At 35.1% G+C, this 21753-nt stretch overlaps 1 protein-coding gene across 4 annotated transcripts in view; it reads right to left on the bottom strand.

Annotated features, from left to right (window-relative positions):
• Positions 1–21753, bottom strand: part of FAF1 (Fas associated factor 1) — a 451681-nt gene that overhangs the window by 66928 nt on the left and 363000 nt on the right. For all 4 annotated transcript variants that reach the window (XM_039245398.1, XM_039245400.1, XM_039245401.1 and 1 more), the window contains one exon: positions 20401–20489. In XM_039245398.1, coding sequence (XP_039101329.1) covers positions 20401–20489 — 89 coding nt within the window. The remainder of the gene's footprint in view (positions 1–20400; positions 20490–21753) is intronic.

Raw genomic sequence — 21753 nt, 5'->3', positions numbered from 1 at the left:
TTACTAGAAGAAACGGAAGAATACTTTTTTAAAAATAGTTTATATTGAGAGAGAGAGAATGAGCAGGGGAGAGGCAGAGAGAGAAAGAGAGAGAGAGAAAGAGAGAGAGAGAGAGAGAGAGAGAGAATCCCAAGCAGACTCTGTGAGGTCAGCACAGAGCCTGACAAAGGGCTCCATCCCACGAACTGTGAGATCATGCATGAACTGAGCTGAAATCAAGAGTTGGATGCTTAACTGACTGAGTCACCCAGGAACCCCTGAAGACTACTTTATAACTCTAGACACATTTGAACAAATCACCTGTCTTGGAGGCTTAGGTATAGAATTTTTTTGTTGTGAACCACTTGCTATCTTGGCTTAGTTTCAGGCAATGACTCTGTTGAATGTCTAGTATAAATAATACACTGGGTCAGGTACTGTGGGAAAGAGAAAGATGTTACATTAGTCCTTATGTTAAAGAGTGTTTTTAATTTCATCTAGGAGAAAGGGACAAAGGATTTTTGTTGTTATTTTTATGGAGATTTTGTAGTTACATACGGCTGTTATCAAATTTCTGTTGTTGAAAACATAGTGTCAGTAAAAGAATTACTTTTTTACAATAAAAATAACATTATAACACTCTTCTAACTTCCAACGATTTTCCCGCACCTTTAGGGTAAAGTCTAAATTCTTAGCACAGCTGCCTTCACATACGTTATCAGCTTCATTGGCCACTTGCTCCTTCCAAATATCCTATGCTGTAGGCATACAGAGCCCTGAACAGACCAAGCTTTTGCATGCCTCCCTGCCTTTATAGATCCTTTATCCTTAGCCTGGAATACTCTTCTCCTTTGAGCAAAATCACACTTGTCTTTCAGGCCCACCTTAAGTGTCCATATATGCACAGGTACTCCCCTGGTAGAATGACTTCACTTTTATGTTCTATTCACACTGTAGTATTATAGTTATATATTTGTATATTTGTCTCTCTTACTAGACTATGCATTAGGGGACAAGGATACTGTTTTATTAATCTCTGAATTTCCAGCATACCTTAATATCACTAAGTGCTAACTTAACATAACAGTAGTTAATATTTAGTGAATGCTTACTATATGTCAAGTACTTTTCTGATTAATTTTCATATTATGATGTGATTTAATCCTCATGTATACTGAGGGAAGGAGGAAAGAAAAGAGGTGATTACGTATATAAGAAAGAAAGGGAAAGGGAGCTAAGGAACCTGCTCTAGAAACTATTATGGATCTCAGAATTGTGAATAGCCTTTCCAAGAAAAACGCTCTTGTTTTACTTTCCTCTTTCTACCATTACTGCTATTACCTCTATCTTGGGTTCTGAGATTTAAAAGATGGCTGGTAGCCTTAAGAGAAATGATAACTGGCAGAGATGGGAGTTAAGAAAATAGCTCTGGGGCGCCTGGGTGGTTCAGTCAGTTAAGGATCTGACTTCGGCTCAGGTCACGAACTCGTGGTTTGTGGGTTTGAGCCCCGCGTCGGGCTCTGTGCTGATAGCTAGCTCAGAGCCTGCAGCCTGTTTCGGATTCTGTGTCACCCTCTCTCTCTGACCCTCCCCTGCTCATGCTGTCTCTCTATCTCTCAGAAATAAATTTAAAAAAACACTAAAAAAAAAAAAAAGAAAATAGCACTACTGAGGAAATGATCCTTTTGTGTAGCTTGCTAAATTATTCCAGGACTACTCTCTGTAACATATTCTGCATAAATGACAAGTTTCTTTTCAGGGGAATCTTCATGCTGATTACTGGGCACAATGCCTGGCACAGAGGAGTTATCTAACAAGCATGTACTGAATTGATCTGGTTAGACAATTAACTGACTCCTTCTGAGTCACTAAAACAGACAAGTCAGTCCCTGGCAATTTTGTAGATTCAGTGATCTCAAAAAAAGAAAAGTAGTAAAATAATTCAAATACATAATAATTTAAAGCCAAGTTTTAAAGCCATAGCCTACCTCCAAAGCCAGTGATCATTTTATTTTCTAAGTAAGTACCTGGTTGGTATGAGAACAAAGGAAGGAGAATTTAGTGATTAAGTTATTCTTAAGGGGACTAATTCATTAGGTACCAAAAAAAAAGTAAGAATGGGCCTTAATTTCTTCTTCAATGTTTGGGAGGTGAAAGCTTTTTTTTTTTTTTTTAAAATATTTTTTTTTATTTATTTCTAGGAGAGAGAGACAGACAGCGTGAGCAGGGGAGGGTCAGAGAGAGAGGGAGATACAGACTCCGAAACAGTCTCCAGGCTCTGAGCTGGCAGTCAGCACAGAGCCCGACACGGGGCTCGAACCCACGAACCGCGAGATCATGACCTAAGCGAAAGTCGGATGCTTAACCGACTAAGCCACCCAGGTGCCCCCCCCCTTTTTTTTTTTAAATCTCCATCTTATGATCTAATTGGTATAGAACTGGAGTTTAGATATTAAAGATCTTATTTTTGAAAATTTCTTAGGTCATAGGATATTTTAATAATCTTACTTCCAAAACAAGATATTTAAATATATTTATTTTGTTAATTTTTTTTAAAAGGACATTTATTTTTTTTAAATATTTTTATTTATTTCTAGGAGACAGAGAGAGAGACAGCGCGAGCAGGGGAGGGTCAGAGAGAGAGGGAGACACAGACTCTGAAACAGGCTCCAGGCTCTGAGCTGGCAGTCAGCACAGAGCCCGATGCGGGGCTCAAACCCACGAACCACGAGATCATGACCTAAGCAAAAGTCGGACGCTCAACCGACTAAGCCACCCAGGCGCCCCAATATATTTAAAGCATCAGAATTAGACATTTCTCCAAAGAATATATAAGAATGGACAGAAGCATATGAAAATATACTCAACATTATTCGTCATTAGGGAAATGCAAATCAAAACCACAATGAGATACCAACTCATAACCACTAGGATGGTATTATTTAAAAGATGGCAGGGGGTGGTGGTGCAGACAACAAGTGTTGGCAATTAGAAACCCTTGTACATTGCTGGTTGGAATGTAAATAATGCAGACACTGTGGAAACCGCTTGGTGGTTCCTTGAAAAACTAAACAGAATTACCACAAGATCCAGCAATCCACTTCTAACCCCCTGAAACTGAAATAAGGACTCAAACAGATACCTGCACATATTATTATTTATTAATAATAATGTTCATTTTATTATTATTCACAATAGCCAAAAGGTGGAAAAAATCCAAATGTCCATCAACAGATGAATAGATAAACAAAATGTGGTCTGTCCCTACAATGAAATATTATTCAGCCATTAAAAACCCTCAAGTACCTCGCATATGCTACAGTGTGGAGGAACCTAAGGGAAGGAAGCCAGACCAAAAAAATCACATACTATATAATTCCATTTATATAAAGTATCTAGAATAGGCAAATCCACAGAGACAGAAAGTAAAATGCTGGTTGCTAGGGGCTTTTGGAGGAGGGGGCAAAGGCGTTGTGGGAGTGACTGCTTGATGGATATGGGAGTAATGAAAATAGAGGTAACAGTTGAACATTGTGAATGTAAAAAATGCCACTGAATTGTACACTTTGAAATGTTAATTTTATGTTAATATTTTGCCTAACCAGCCCCCACCCCCATCAAAATTACAGAGGGAAGTAATATGAGCTGCTGTCTTCATAGGTACAGAGCAAAGAACTAAATAACAAAGCTCTCTACCTACAGTGGAAAGAAAGAGGAATATTTTTATTTTTCTGCACTTGCAGTATAAATATGAAAGCACTGCTTGAAAAGATGCGTTAAATTGGCATTCCAAAGAAGTGCTGCCAGGTAGATTGACTTCATGGTGTACTGCAACCAAAACATTCATTTTCTAACCAAGTAACTTAGATTATAGTCCTCATTCCATCCTGATGTCAGAACAGTACAAGGAAAATGTCATAGGTTTAAAACACAGACTTAGTTTGAATTCTAGGTTTTGCCACTTAAATTTTGGTGTCCTTGGGTGAATTCCTTGACCTCTTTCAACACTGATTAATTATATCTCCAAAATGGGAGAAGTACCTCCTGTCTAGATTACTGAAAGGATGAAATGAAATGATGAATCCGTGTCACCCAGTATAGTATCTGGAACTGCAGTAGGCATTTGATAAATGTTATCTTAATAATCATCATCACTATCATCATCACCTTAATAATATCAATCCCTTTCCTTTTAGGTGTATTTTCTCAGTCTAAACAGTTGAATTTCTCCAGTTTCTTCTAAGGACTGCCTGAGGAGGACCTGGGGAAAATCACCATTCATTAATAGCATCATTTTGTATGGGCAGACTGGCAATGGTAGAGGAGGGAAAGCAGGGAAAGGTTCATCAACAATTTGAACACAATCCTTGGGTCTCCGTAGCATTTTTCCATTCTTTCCTGGCTGACTGCTATACCTCATTCAAGTTACTGCCTATGTACCAGGGCTATGGTAAGTATCCCAGTGCCAAAAATAAGAACATTAGTGGTCCTAAGCATAAATGATGAACCATATGTAATTTAGGAAAAAAGCTTATACTAAACTGTAAAAGAAGTTTAACAAAATTCTGATTTTTCTGACAAAATCCTGATTTTTCTCATAACTACTTTGATTTTTCTGAAATGCCAAATTTCAAAAAGGAAGTGCTCTCTCTGTTTTTTTCTGTCTATTTGGTGAACCTTCTCTCCGTATTCTGTAACTGCTTAGTCTGCCTTTAAGTAGTGAGATTCTAAGTTAAAGGCTGATACTGGAGGGAGGCTCTTCAACCTAACGGCAAATGGCAAGCCTCTAATTTGTTCTATTTTTGGGTGACCCAGGTTTTGAAAACTAAACAGAGGAACACATGGTGGGACATCCTTCTGAAATGTACAAAGATTCCAGACTGGAAGGAATGATCATTTTGTTAATGGATTCAGGAATGACTTAAGAAGACCTGATCCATTTCATGATAAGAATGAATTTCTTAAAAAAAAAAAAAGAATGGGTGAATGAATTCCTTGGTCCTAGGTCTAATTTATCACTGTGGTTTCCATTCTGTAAAAACCTCTCATTCCCTTGTTCAAATCAAAGCTACCATTAATTATTTGCAAAGGAAAATGTAATAAGTATTAATGAATATCCCCCACCTATATTTTTACCAAAGACTTTTAATCCTTCAAAGTCTTATATTCCCAAGTTTATGAAGCACTTTCACATGTGATACTCACAATAATTAGGTTATCCAGGGAGGGACTTATATATATATATTCCCATTTAGAGATGAGGAAACAAAGACTAAGAAAGTTTAAGTGATTTTCCCAGGGTCACACAGCTTATTAGAATGCAGGCCACCTGGTACTTCATCTTTAGCTCTTACTGCCATTTCATTTCTTTTCAACTTATATGCTTAATGTGTTCCTCCTCTGTAAATTTTCTTCCTTCCAAATATTGTAAATATAGTCCTTCAATCAGTGTAGGAGATAGTCATGGAATGATTTTCCTGGGAATAAACTGTTTACCCTTGCTGAATGAACTGAATCATAGGGAAAATAAATACAGGTTTAATTTATTTTATTACCAACGGATTCTATAGAGAAGAGCAAGAGAGTAAGAAATGGATATGTACCTCTAGCCTTGTACTATTCTGCGGAGTCGTCATCATCTACTCACATGTCTATGTCTCTCTTCAGACCCTAAGCAAACTGAAGAGACTTTTCCTTGTTTATTTCTGTATCCCTGGTCACAAACAGTGCCTGGTACTTCAGTGATCCTTAAAAATTGAATAATGAAATGAACATTTGGGTCTATAGATATCTGCATTATAAGTTTATGTTTGTTCAATTGATTTGCCTATAAAATCATTAATGAAGTGTTAGTGTTCAAAAATAGTGAAATAAGGATTATGGCAAACCTGATACTCAACATTCTTTCAGCTTACATACTTGAAAGAATAGGTTTGATACCTATTATATAAAAGACTGAGTCTAAATGTTAGACTAACAAGTTATTTTTTAAACTTTAATTTTCCGAAGTTTTAAATACAGAAGTGTTAAGATTATCCATTATAAGACTATGAAGAAACAGAGAGATGAATTCACAAGTAGCAAGTAACTTCCAAGCCTTAACTGAGCTGGTCTTGCTTTGGTAGGTCTTGCTTTGGTAGGATGTAAGTCTCTGGAATTTCCGGTGGAGATGTTTAGAAAAGATTCTTTTTCATCTGGATAGAAGTGGTATGTGGGAGTGAGTTGAAAAGCTGGATTTAAGACTGGTTTGCTAATTTCTTTAGTGGCAGGATTTCAAATGATGGATTGGCTGGGCTGCCATCTCAGTGTCTGTTTTAGAGGAAGTGGGCTAACTTGTGAGAGTTTATACGTCAAGGCTAAACCAGTCCAGAGAGAATCTACATATCTGCTTGGTAATCTAGGATGAAATCTGCACATTTTTCAAGCATGATGTCTCAGTTCAGAACCCTGTCTTCTTTTGCTTACACTACTGCATTAGCTTCTTTATAGGTCTCCCAACTTCTAGTTTCTCTCCATAAAATTCATCATTCATTCATACACTTACACATTTATAAGTGTTTATGCATACCTTTTATATGTTGGGTTTTGTGTTAGGAACTGGAAAAAAGACAAGTAAGACAAAGTTTTCTTCTCTTACTAGATGTAGGAGAGAGACGTATAAACTTGGAAAGGAAGGCAATATACAAGGAGGCCTATTGTGAGTTGGTCATTTTACAAGTGCTGTTTCTTTTTACCCCAACCATGGTGTAATTATTATTATTTACACTTAATATGTAGGGAAACTGAGACTTGAACTGGTTACATAATCTGCCGGTGATATAGAGTTTGTAAGGAATTCAATCAGGCTTTATACTTATCTGTTCTAAAGGCTGTGTTCTTTTCACTAAACCAACAGTTCTCAAATTTTAAGATATACAAGAATCACTTGTTATATAGGAAACTTGTGAAAACACAGATTCTCTGGTCCATCTGCAGAGATTCGATTCAGTAGGTATAGCACAGATGTTCAAAAATCTAGTTGTAATAAATATGCACTCAACAGTTTGAAAGCACTATACCTCAAAAAGAAAGTTTTCTTTCAAAAAGAAAACAAAATAACAGATAAATTATATAATCAAGATAAGTACTATCATAAAGATACCAACAAAGTGATAAGCAAATAGCAGAGTCATCAGAATTATTTTCCTAAATTACAAGTCTAATTATGTCAACTTCCTGCTTCAAAGAAATGATATATACTCCACTGGCCACAGTTTAATATTCAAATTCTATAGCAGAGCACCTTCAACATGTGGCCCTAATGGACATTTTCAGCCTCTTCTCTCCTCCTTTCTCTCTACCAACCCCTCCTTCTTATTAAATTACCTTTTTCCACATGTCCCATATTTCACAGCTCCAAGCTGTATCACATTTCCACATTTTTAAATGTACTTCCTCCTTAGTCCAAATTATTACTTCCTATTCATTATTCCAAACTCAGTTTATATTATTACAGAAAGTATTTCACAAGTACTTAGTAGATGCCAGGTACTAATCTAAGCACTTTACAGATATCAACCTTTTAAATCCTATCAAGTAACTACTAACTGAGGAAACTAAGGCACAGAGAGATTAAGAGAATATTCTCAAGGTTATGTAGCTGCTAAGTGGTAGAGTTAGGATTTGAATTCAGGCACTATGGCACCATAAACTCTTCATGAGTAATTTATAGTTGCCTCTCATGAGACAGTGAGCTATTCTCAGGCAAGGACTTTCTTCTAATTATTGAGGGCCTAATTCAAACCATATTTCTCTTCAGATTTCTTTAATCTATTCTTTTCTCTTAATCTTCCAAACAACTTCCTTCCATTCCACTTGTGTGTCTTCCTGTTTCGAACCTAATTGTTCTCTAATTGTTTCATGTACTGAGGTTTCCTTTTTAGAGGTAGATGGCAAGCTCTCTGAGGGTAGAAACTGTGTCTCCCAGTGCAGCTTGGTACATGGCAGGTACTGAAAGAATTTTTGTTGTATTAAAACACAGAGCAAGTATTTTACCAGCTAACCTATATTCAGTAATTAAAGAGAAAGCATATGAATGGGGAATGGGTAGTTCCTCCAGCTTGGAGTAAGAGAGTGAGGGGGCAGGTATGTGTTAGTTCCTTTTTTGACAGAAGGCTGTCATTTTGAGGAGCAAATATGAAAGGGCTCTTAGGCATATAAAGGGCTGTTCTCCATGGTTGACTGGTTCTGACTTTCAAAGAGAAATTCTGTAGTTCGGTCTCCTAGTAAAGAGTAATTAGATAGCTATAGCTATACATTTAAATTTACATTTGGATTAAAAAGTTGTATAGAAGCTTTCACCCCCTTCCCAAATAAGAGATGTTCACAAACACTTTAGGTTGCGCGCAAAGCTGAGATTTTCTATTGCTTTGCATGAATAAACTAGTTTCAGACTACAAAGTACATGTTCTTTGTCTCAATTACATTTGGAATATACGCAGTGAATAGATTTCATAGGTTATATTCTTTGCATTTTACATAGTTATTCTAGTTCATCTTTTCCTAAGGATAAATCTTTTTACAACTGCTAAAGTAGTAAAATAAAATATATACAAATGTTTATAAGAGCTTTATGAAAAAGAATTTAAGGAATTTTTTTCTAGGATAAAATTTTTTTTTTTTAAAGAAAAATGTGTGGGTCGCCTGGGTGGCTCGGTTGGTTAAGCATCCAACTTCAGCTCAGGTCATGATCTCACGGTTCGTGGGTTCGAGTCCCACGTCGGGCTCTGTGCTGACAGCCAGCTCAGAGCCTGGAGCCTGCTTCTAATTCTGTGTCTCCCTCTCTCTCTCTGATCTTTCCCTTCTCGCGCTGTCTCTATCTCTCTCTCAAAAATAAATAAAACATTAAAAATTTAAAACAAAAAAAGAAAAAAGTGCAAATTGGTGCAGCTACTATGGAAAACAGTATGGAGGTTCCTCAAAAAAATTAAAAATAGAACTACCATATGATCCAGCAATTCCACTTCTGGGTATTTATCTGAAGAAAACAAAAATACTAACTCAAAAACACGTATGTGCTCTCATGTTCACTGCAGCATTATTTATAAAAGCCAAGATACAGAAACCAGCCAAGTGTCCACTAATGGATGAATAAAGAAAATGGAGTATAAATATGCAACGGAACACTACTCAGCCATAAAAAGGAATGAAATCTTGCCATTTGTGATAACATGGATGGATCTTGAGGGCAATATGTTAAGCGAAATAAGTCAGACAGAGAAAGACAAATACTGTGTGATCTCACTTACATGTGGAATCCAAACAGGCAAACAAAAAAACCAAGGCCATACATACAAAGAAAAGACTGGTGGTTGCCAGAGGTGGGGTTGGCTGAAATGAGTAAAGGTAGTCAAAAGATACAAATTTCCAGTTATAAAATAAATAAGCCACGGGGATGTACTATACAGAATAGCAACTGTAGTTAATAATACTGTACTGCAGATTTGAAATTTACAAAAACCCTAAAAGTTATCATTACGCACAAAAAGTTCTATTATTATGCATGGTGAAGGATGTTAAGTAGACTTATTGTGCTGATCATTTCACAACGTATACATCTATCGAATCATTATGTTCTACAACTAAAGCTAATATAATGTTGTATGTCAATTATACCTCAATTTAAAAAAAGGAGAAACAAAAAGCTATACTTAAAAACAAAAGGCTCTAATTCGAAAGCATTTGAAAATCTTTTCCCCAACATCTACACAGCTACTGGATATCCTATTATAAGAGAAATATTTAATTTCAATTATGAGAAAATAACATTAAAAGGAGAAAAAATACCAAAAGGCTTGATTCTGTAAAGTGATTTTGGGCAAACAACTTATATAACTCTCAATTTCTTCAACTGTAGAATGAAATTAAGATTAACTGATTTCTAAAGTTCCTTTCAGCTCAGCCTAGAGAAAAAATAATGGCAAGAGATAATATTTATTTATACACTTCTTACTAAATGCTAGATACTAGTACCTACTTTACACATATTATCTTATTTAATCTTCCAAACATGCATATCAGGGTAAACACAATTATCATCCCATTTTATACAAGAAGAGACTGAAAACCAGGAACATGCATTTTAAACAGACTCCTCAGGTAACAGTGATGTTAGCAGCCACTGTATCATACTTTTGGGAACTGCTATTCCAATGGCTGCAGTTTATACTGACAAAGTTAGCGCAATCCCAACTGCTATATATAAAATAAGATTACCCTGACTCCCAATTTGTATCTGGCTTGAGAAAGTCATTTAATGGTCTGTGCCAGTTTCCTTTTCTGTAAAATGGGTATAATAATACCTATCTTGAAGAATTTATAGAAGGAATGCAAATGGCCTATGCCTAAGAGCAGGGACTCAATAAACGTTAGCAATTATCATAGGCAATCAAATAACATTAATAATACAATAAAAAAGAATAAAAGAACTATAAATTTTTGCCAAAGTCAATTTTATAGTTACTTCTATGGGCTGTTAATTTTCCTTGCTTTTAATTTTATTTTTTAAGTAAACATACTACAGCATGGATTATTTTTGGTATATAGTTCTAGAAGTTTTAACATGTATAGATTCATGTAACCACCACCAAAATACAATACAGAAAACTTCCACTGTCCCCCCAAAAAAAATCACTGGTGCCAATCCTTTGTAGTCATATTTTCTCCTGAGTCCTAACTCCTAACAACCACTGATTGGTTCCCCATTCTTATGGTTTTATCTTTTCAAAAATATCATATAATGGAATTATATAGTATGTAACCTTTAAAGAATCACTTCTTATACTAAGCATAATGCCTTTTGAGTACATTCAAGTTGTTGTACATATCAATAGTTTGTTCCTTTTTATTGTGGAGTAGTATTCCATTGTATGGATAGAACACAGTGTTGTTTATCCATTCACCCACTTAAGGTGAACTGAAGGATAATGAAGGACATTAGAACTGTTTCCAGCTTTGGCAATTATGAATAGAGCTTTTATGAACACTCATGTACAGGTTTTGATGTAAACATTAGTTTTCACTTTTTTAGAGTTAATATCTAGGCTGTATGTTAAGCGTATGGTCAACTTTTGAGGAAAGGTCAAACTTTTTTTGAGTGACTGAACCATTTTGTATTCCCATCAACAAATAAATAAGAGTTTAAGTTGCTCTCCACCAGGCATCTTAGTGTTCTCTCTTCTAATTCAAGGGTAATAAGCATTCTTAGTCCAAGACTCCAAAGGTGTGCAAAGCTGTGATGAATATTTTAGTATATAAGCAGTGAATTACTTCAATAAAACAATGCTGTACAGCCAAGAATTACAAAAGCAAATCCTCTACTAAAATTGTTTTCTCTAGTGTGCCAAAATTTTCTCTAGGATATTTTCCTATACAGGTTCCAGACATTAAAACACACAAACATAAACATACGTATACACACCTCTAACAGTAACAAAACTTTAGAAGTGTGCAGAATCATTTTTTCTTTGCTTTAACTAATTTTGGTATGCTTTATGGTAAAAATGGTCTGCAAAGACAAGTATTAATAGGAAATGGGATATACATGCTTATTGTTGAACTGAAATATCTAATCTGAGATTAGAATCTTTCTGCCTAATTTATCAAATAGTTCCCACTTAATTATAAAATGGGTCTCTTGTGGCTGATGTAGTCTTCCAATCTAGCCAACTGTTAGAAAAGTATCCTTGTTTCTTCTAGAAGACACTTCTTCAGAAGTCTACTTACTATAATGCTATATAATGTTGTTGTTTCTCCCTGGTGAGGTCTTTCTTTCTAACTCTGATAAGCAGATTTAACACCCTACATATATCTCCATCTGGGGAATTATATCATACTGGAATCCTCTGTATGCATGTCATTGAATACCTAAGGACTGTATCATCCTTGTAACCATTAGTGCTTAGCACAATGCGGGCATATATCAGGTCCTTAATAAAAATGTGTTGGTTTAGGGGTCAAAGAAATGAATTAACGGTGGTTTATCTGGTAAACATCTATATATCATCCTTTAAGACTTAAATGTTTCCTCCTCTAAGATGTCTTCTTTGTGTCATCTCTGTACTTTGCGCTTATTGCCACTGCTATGTTTTCATACTATATTGCAACTACCTGTTTGTTGGCATGACAGCTAATTAGATACAGTGCTTAGTGGGAGAGAAAAATTCACAAAGAATATGCCGGTCTCTAAAGATAAGGATTTAGGTAGTATCATATTTAAGACATGAAAAGTTTTTTCTGCCTCTTTTTAAGGGATTTGCCTTAAGAGAGTTTCAGTTAACATTTTCTTTGGATGCCTGTCAGGTTTATTATATTGGGAAGGTTTCAACAGCTACTTGAGAACCCTTTAGAAGAAGTAGAAGGTTTTAATTTTTATTTGGACTTACTTTTGAAACAATGGTACACAAAATAAAATACAATACCTAGATATACCCCTCTGCCCAAGCTAGGTAATATCACAAAACTGAGAAAATAAACATACTTGTTAGACTCTACTTTTACTAAAAACAAAAAGTGGACAGGTTGGGCCAGCTGTTTAATAATGACTGTCTCTACAGTAATAAATGTTGACAGCCCAAATAAAAAAAGAATGCATTACTGAGATATCATCAATTGTGTTCTGTCATTACAAGGCAGCTCCACCCAGTCTAAGCTTGTCAAAAAGTGTTACTGTAATCCATGAAGAAGCCTCTACACCTCAGGCAAAGGAAGGAAAAAATGTGAAGGGCTGGCTCAGCAGGTGTGTTGAATTGTAATGCCAAAATTGAGTCATAAATCTCTTTACAGTAGTTTCATATAAAACAAATATTAACTTCTACTCTGAAGTGTCAAGCATGGCTGGACAGATCCATCAGCAGGCACTTTAAGAGCAACAAATGTAAATAAACAGGGTGTGGATATAACTTTTTAACAGTGAGCATTATTCCATGCATAAGAGTAGACAGTTATGACAAACTTTCTTATTCTACTCAAGTGAATATGGTATTTGGGAATCTAGCAATGTCTGACCTACCCTGATAGGGTAGCCCTATAGATATAATCAGCCCACTCTGATTCTTTCTAATTTTTATAAGAATACTGCTTCAGTTTATCCTTCAAATCTTTAATGTAAATGTAACTTAGCTTTACAAGGGATCATGATGCAGGAAAAGGACAGAAGTATGTATTCTGGTTTTGACATAGTTGTGTGACTTTGGACAAACTTTTTATAAGTATTACATGCCTCTATTTTCTCTTCAATAAAATGTGGATAATACTATTTCACAAGGTTATGATGAAAACTGAAAGTGATTATTTTCAGGAAGAATCTAACAGTGCTTGGAACTAGCAGATATTCAACACATTTACTTTTTTTTTTAAAGGTAGTTTACCTGACACCCTTGCTTCTCTAAGGGATAAAAGTTTGGAATTTAATACAGAGTAATAAACTGTTCAGGGTTAAAGCCCATGAAAGCAGGGCTGGAATCTTTTCCACTCTATGTCAGTTTCCAATAGTTTCCAGCAAGTACTGACCCCAAGAATCAAGAACTTCTCATGATGCCATTTTTACTTCTCAGCACTCAAAACTACTGAACATGGGTTTGGTTAGTGTGTTTTTTTTTTTTAATGGTAAAATATACATAACATAAAAAATTATTTTAAGTGTACGATTTAGTGGCATTAAGTACGTTCAGTGTTGTGCAAACCGTTACACTATTCCCATAACATTTTCATCACCTCACACAGAAACTTCATATCCATTAAGCAGTAACTCCCCAACCTACCTCACACCTCCAGTCTGCAGTAAGCTCTAATCTATTTGCTGTTCTTATAAATTTGTCTATTCAAGATATAAAAGTAGAATGATACGGTATTTGGCTGTTTGCATCTGGCATCTTTCATTTCAGCGTCTTCAGGGCTCATCCATGTTACAGCATGTATCACTACTTCAATCTGTATTATAGTTGAATAACATTCTTTGTATGGATACAACACACTTTTTAATCCATTCATCTGCTGATGGACATTTGGACTGTCTCCGTCTTTTGGTTATTGTGAATAATGATGCAATGAACATTTATGAACAAGTATCTGAGTTCCTATTTTTAACTTTTGGGTATTTATACCTGGAAGTGGACTGTCGAGTAATGTGGTAATTCTATATTTAACTTTTTGAGGAACTTCCAAACTGTTTTTCCAAAGCGTATGCACCACTTTACATTCCAATCAGCAATGTATGAGGCTTTTAATTTCTCTAAATCCTTGTATTAATTTCTATTCGTTTCTATTTTAGCCATTCAGTTACGTGAAGTGGTATCTCCTTGTGGTTTTGATTTGCATTTCCTTAATGACTGATAATGTTAAGCGCCTTTTCTTATGCTTACGCCATCTGAATATCTTCTTCAGAGAAATGTCTATTCAAGTTCCTTGCCCAATTTTGAATTGTGCTGTTTGGCTTTTGTTGTTCAGTTGTGGGAATTCGTTATATATTCTGGATATTAAACCCTTTTTATATATGATTTGCAAATATTTTCCTCCATTCTGTGGGTTGTCTTTTCACTCTCAATAGTGTTCTTTGAAGCATAAAAGTTTTTAATTTTCTACAAGTGTTTATTTAAATTCCAGCCAGTTAACATACAATGCAATATTAGTTTCAGGCATAGAATTTAGTGATTCATCACTTACAACACTCGGTGTTCATCCCAAGTGCCTACCTTAATACCCATCATCTATTGAACCCATCTCCCCTCTAGTAACCATCAGTTTGTTCTCTACAGTTAAGAGTCTTGTTTCATGGTCTGCCTCTCTCCCTCTCTCTCTTTTTTTTTTTACCCCTATGTTCATTTGTTTTGTAAAACATATGGTTAAATCATATGATATTTGTCTTTCTCTGACTGACTTATTTAGCTTGGCATACTACTCTCTAGCTCCACCCATGTCACTGCAAATGTCAAGATTTTATTCATTTTTGTGACTGGGTAATATTCCATTGTATCTATATATCACATCTTTATCCATTCATCAGTCAATGAACATTTGGGTTCTTTCCATAATTTGGCTATTATTGAAAATAAGAGAAGAGAAATAACAACCAACACCAAAGAAATACAATTAAAAGACAATATCATGAAAAATTATTTGGCAACAAACTGGGACAACCTAGAAGAAATGGATAAATTCCTAGGAACATATAAACTACCAAAACTGAAATTGGGAGAAATAGAAAACTTGACAGACTGATAACTAGCAAAGAAATGAAATCTGTAATCAAAAATCTCCCAACAAATAAAAGTCCAGAGCCAGATGGCTTCAGAGGGGAATTCTGCCAAACATTTAACGAAGAGTTAATATCTACTCTTCTCAAACTATTTCAAAATATAGAAATGGAAGGAAAACTTCCAAATTCATTTTATGAGGTTAGCATTACTGTGATACCAAAACCAGACAAAGACTCCACTAAAAAACATAACTATAGGCCAATATTCCTGATGAACATGGATGCAAAAATTCTCAATAAAATACTACCAAACTGAATCCACAATACATGAATAGAATCCTACCACGATCAAGTGGGATTTATTCCCGGCCTGCAAGGTGGTTCACTATTCACAAATTAATCAACATGATACACCACATTAATAAAAGAAAGGATAAGAATCATATGATCCTCTCAAAAGATGCAAAAAAAAATTTGACAAGTTGAACATCCATTCATGATAAAAACCTTCAACAAAGTATGGTTAGAGGGAACATACCTCAATATAATAAAGACTATATAGGAAAAACCCACAGCTAATATCATCCTCAATTGAGAGCTTTACCTCTATGGTCAGGAATAAGGCAGGGATATCCACCCTCACCACTTCTATTTAGCATAGTACAGGAAGTTCTAGCCACAGCAATCAGACAATAAAAAGAAAATGTATCCAAACTGGCAAGGAAGAAGTGAAACTTACACTATTTGCTGAAAACCTGAAAGATTCCACCAAAAAGCTGCTAGGACCGATGGCACGCATTCATAAAGTCACAGAATATCATTTTATGTTGATTAAATTTCAATAATAAAAAAGAAGAGTTCAGTGAAACTAAGAGCTGAGTTTTTGAAAAGATAAACAAAATTGACAAGCCTTTAGACAGACTCACCAAGAAAAAAAAAGAGGGCTCATATAAATAAATCAGAAATGAAAGAGATATTACAATTGACAGTACAGAAATACAAAAAGGATTGTAAGAGATTACTATGAACAATTACATTCCAGTATGCAAATAAATTAGATCATTTAGAAGAAATGGATAAATTCCTTGTGGGGTGCCTGGGTGGCTTGGCTCCATCGGTTAAATGTCCAACTCTTGGTTTAGGCTCAAGTCATGATCTCACAGTCTGTAGGACTGAGTCCTGCGCTGGGCTCTATGCTCATAGTACAGAGCCTGCTTGGGATTTTTTCTCCCTCTCTCTGTGCCCCTTCCCCACTTTCTCTTTCTTTATCAAAATAAACTTAAAAAAAAAAAATATTCCTTGCAACATACAACCTGCCAACACTGAATCAGTAAGAAATAGAAAAATCTGGAAGGAAGTAATCCCTGCACCTATGAGGATTCTAAATAAATAAATGTTGAATGGATGAACAAAGGAATAAAATAATAAACAGATTAGGAACGAAGTATCATAAACTCTTTGTAATCGGGGTTTCTGGATGACTCATGGCTAAAGAAAATAGGGCATATGAAAATAATTGAATCTGTTTACATGCTAGCAAGTATCTATTGTTTGGAACCAGGTTGTAAGTAAAAATAGATTTTTAGATGTGGCTACTATGACGGAGTGATATTTATTTTCCTTCTCATCCCTTCATTGTCAATAAGTCTACAATGCAGCAAAGTACCTCTGTCTCCAGGACTGAGCCTGGTGCTATATACTTGATAGATGCTCAGTAAACACTTAAAAAACCAAACTAAATCATTACTGAAAATGTCTGTGAATAAAACTATAAGCAGTTCTGCCAAAACAAGAGGGTTATATAATGCATACTTCTTGATTATACACAATGGAATATTACTCAGCCATCAAAAAGAACAAAATCTTGCCAGTTCCAACAATGTGGGTGGAGTTAGAGTATCTTCTGCTATCTAAGCAAAGTCAGTCAGAGAAAGACAATACCATTTGATTCCACTCATGGAATTTAAGAAAGAAAACAGATGAACATAGGGGAAGGGAAGAAAAAATAAGATATAAACAGAGAGGGAGGCAAACCATAAGAGACTCTTAAATATAGAGAACAAATTGAGGGTTGCTGGAGGGGAGGTTGGTGGGAGAATGGGTGATGGGCATTAAAGAGGGCACTTGTGGTGGTGAGTACTGGGTGTTGTATGTAAGTGATGAATCACTAAATTCTACTCCTGAAACCAATACTACACTATATGGCAATAACTAACTTGAATAAGATCTTGGAAGAAAAAGAAAAGAAAACAGAACAATTAGTGATACAAAGGTTAGTGCATTCTAGGCCATTAAAGAATGATTCAGAAAATGAATGTTTGGATTTGTTTTTTTTTTTAATAAAAGCTTTGTATAGTATAGGCATCTCTGGTTGCACTAATACAATGGAATCAGTAAAGTAATGGATGCAATGGAACCAAAGTTAAGTTTACATAAATTCAGGCCTAGGAAGCCGTCCCCCATCTCGGTTCCTGAATTTGATTATAATTGCAAGCTTAAGATAAAGCCTTACTTGAAATTTTTTTGAAGAGTAAAAGCAAATTTGCAATTATAAGGGACAGTATTTCTTGTCACATACTCAGCAGGACCAAATCATTTATGATCTATGCATAGTCCAAAACAAGTCTTTCAACCTAAGGAACTCTACTTATGAAGTGAATGATAACTTCTATGAAGACACTTTAAAAACAAAGAGAAATCCTTACCTCTTACAGTTAAATTTCAATAAAAATTTCAATTATATGGAGCCCTGGATTTTTCCTGTAACCCTCATATTAAATTTTGTGCTCGTATTAAAGGAATTAAAGTCAATTTCTTTACCAATGAATTATGAAGAACACAAATTAAGATGAAAGAATGAACTGGGAATATGCATGCAAATATTGTGCATTCATATTATTATACAGCATAATCTGTAAATCTAGTACTAATGAGACTCAAGATTTAAATGGCTGAAGAATGTGTTTAGTGACTTATTGTCAATCAATGCCTCTATTCCAGGATAAATGTAATAAAAAACGACAACATACCTATTATTACAAATTCCTAAGTAAGTACAGTACTTCATTATTTCAAATGTCATTGTCAATTTATAGAGTAACAGATAAACATCTTTCCATCATATACCTGATTACCTTTTCTTTAGAGTAAATGAAACACTAACTATTAAGGAAAATTACAAACATCATTTTTCCAGCAATAAAAGAAACCTAATGTGTATTAAAACTCAAAACCAGTTACAGCACTCCAAAATTTCATATTTGTTAATTAGTGCTAATTTGTTAATCAGATTTTATACCACTGTAATCAAGAATTTTTTTCAACTAACTTTTTTTTTAATGTTTATTAGAGAGAGAGAGAGACAGAGAGAGAGAAAAAGAGAGAGAGAGAATGGGGGAGGGGCAGAGAAAGAGGGAGACAAAGAATCAGAAGCAGGCTCCAGGCTCCAAGCTGTCAGCACAGAGCCCGATGCAGGGCTTGAACTCACAGACTGCAAGATCATGCCCTGAGCTGAAGGTGAACGCTTAATCAACTGAGCCACCCAGGTGCCCCATCAGCTAACACTATTTCATGTGAATTCTGCCAAGTATTCATTTGTTCAATCATTTAACAAACATTTGTTGAGTGCCTACTTCATCCTACGTACACTGTTAGGGGATACAATTATGACCCAACTCTTGCCCTTAACAAATTCACAGTCTAATAGAAGAAAGAGACAAGCAAATAAGGTAAAATACAATAGTTCTACTTTTATTAAAACTGTCTACATATTTTCCATTTGTAATAGCTAATTGATATTGTATTGAAAGTACTTCCTATAGCTGGAAACTTTTCATCATTGCTCAGAAATCAAACTTCCTATTTGTCTATGAAAAATTTTTTTTCAATTAAAAATATAACGAAGGGTAATTTAAAAAGTACCTTGAAATAAGCATCTCAAATTAACAAATGTTAGCATGTGTTTTGTACTTTACTTTTAAGCTGTTTTCCAAACCCAGAAATTTTCTGACTGATAAAGCAATAATGATTACTTGAGATTATTATAGGTCCTACTAGCCATGTGATCTTGGGCAAATGAACTTAATTAACCCTTTTGATCTTTAGTATTCTCATCTGAAAAGTGAAGACAAATAGTACCAATCTGTACTAGATTATCTCTCATTTGCTCCTCAGTATTCACAATTCACCTAGCTTTCTGCTCAGGGAAGTTTTCTTGCCTTTCAGTTTCTGGTTGGGTTAGGTCAGTAGGAGGTACTAGCAGGAGATCAGAGCTTGGAAGGAAAGTAAAGCTATTCCCTGGTTTCCAACCTACCAGGCCACCAAGGGCTATATCCCTCTACCAGATATAGTCCTCTCGATATACCACCTTCTCCAAGGCCTTTAGGCCTAGGGGTGGTAATGGCTCCTTTTTGCCCTAGAGTTTGTACTATCTATTGCTGATTTCCATAAGTCCTGTCCTTACCTTTATAAATAGTTCTTTTATTAAACTGTTCTCAAATAAACAAGTTTGAAAGCTATGTGTTTTCTGCCAGAACTCCATGTGACTCATATACAACCTCATGGGGTTGTTTTGAGACCACATGAGATAATAAATATAAAGTGCTTAGCTCAGTGCTTAGCACATTATAAATATTCAGTAAGTAGTGACTACTATTGTTATTATCAATATTGCTGTTATTATTACTTTATTTGAGGTTCCATCCTCATGCCATTTATACCAACTGAATATACTTAGGAGACTGAAAAATTCAGAATTCTGGAGATCTTTTACTAATTCTCACAGTGCTTCAAAAATATGTTCCAATGTAAAATCTGTTTACTCGTAATCAATCTCAATATTTAAAAAGAGTAAAAGGATCTTGAAAGTGAGTGAAGAAAAAAATCACACAGTGCACAGGATTTCCTGGACTCTCGTTTCTTTTGTAAATATGCTTCGGAATTCATTTCCTGCAAATTGACCTGTCACCACTCCAAATCTAGCAAAGTATAAATGTCCATAAAGTTAAACAAATTGTTGGGTCTTAGGTCATGAAAAGAATGGACTGAAAGGTCAACTCAATGGTATAAAAGTCCTTGGTTCATCTGGAAATGCATCTTCATCATCCTTATTTATCAATCACGACATAGCCCCATTTGACAAGTTATCCCATGAAAATCCTATTAAAGGTCTACTTAACCTTTCATCTTACCTCATCCTTTATATCTTCCTGTTGTTGGGCCGTGAAGATCTCCATTGCAGCCATGAGTCTCATCATTAACTCATCCACTGTTGTGTTACCTAGCAACACATTGAGATTGCCAAATTTCACGTTATTAAAGTTATTATAAAATGGAAAGCCGTTCTAGAGTTAATCAGTAAGGAGTAACTAAAGCCTAATAAAACTTACAATACTATGATGCTAATATCTAGTTAAAATACTGTCACATTTTCATTGAAAAGTTTCATATGTTCAGTGTGAAAGAGTAAAGCAGTATATAGGCAGCTGAAATTTCAAATATAGTAGATCTGAGGAAACCACCTCTTAATGAGAAAGATTTTCAGCACTATGAAGAATGGTTAAGTCATGAGGATCAGAAACTCTTTCAAGTTAGAAAAACTCATGTACTTAAAGATACTAGCAACAACTACCATTTGTTTATATGCTAGTAATTAGGCTAAATACTACTACTACTACTACTACTACTACTACTACTACTACTACTACTACTACACACACACACACACACACACTCATTTAACCTGTACAACAATTCTTTGAAGATATCATTATGATTTTGACTTTGAGAGCTCAAGTAGCCTGTGCAATTAAGATCAAGCTGATTAAGTGGTGGGGCCAGGGTTTGAAATCAAATGAGTCCGACTCAAAAACCTTTTCTCTTTGCCACCTCAATACACTATTTATTTAGAATTATCTCTTATAACTAATTATCTCTTATCACTCTTTGGTGAAGCAAACGTTAATTCATTTTTTGAAAAATTAAAAAAAAAGAGTTCTTTTCTTGCCCAATTGATATTTTTCCCCTTCAGCTGCTTTTAAATGACTATACTATAAACTTTATGAGAGTACTTATTTATTTTATTTTTTTAAAGTTTTAATTTTAATTCCAGTTAGTTAATATACAGTGTTATATTAATTAATTTATAAGAGAGTATTTAAATATTTGATTTCCTTTTGGAGCGCCTGGGTTGCTCAGTTGATTGAGCATCAGACTTCGGCTCAGGTCAGGATCTCATGGTTCATGGGTTTGAGTGCCATGTGAGGCTTTGTGCTGACAGCAGAGCCTGCTTTAGATTCTCTGTCTCCCTCTCTCTCTGCCCCTCCTCTGCTTGCACTCTCTCTCAAAAACAACTAGTAAAAAATTAAAAAAAAATAAAAGCTTAATTTTCCTTAATGCTATTTTATTCCCTGCCCAATGCCATAACAAAAGTACAGCACATAAAGCACATATATGCCATTTCTCGAAAGCACTGTCCTGTTACTTGCTTTGGATATATGTGCAAGAGAGAAATCCATAAGGATACATAAAGATTTGGCAATTCT

This window comes from Hyaena hyaena, unplaced genomic scaffold, assembly GCF_003009895.1.
Source record: "Hyaena hyaena isolate Hyena2069 unplaced genomic scaffold, ASM300989v1 scaffold_257, whole genome shotgun sequence".
Classification (NCBI taxonomy): domain Eukaryota; kingdom Metazoa; phylum Chordata; class Mammalia; order Carnivora; family Hyaenidae; genus Hyaena; species Hyaena hyaena.
The sequence above is the reverse complement of the archived record's forward strand: the minus strand, read 5'-3'. Positions and strand labels throughout refer to the sequence as shown.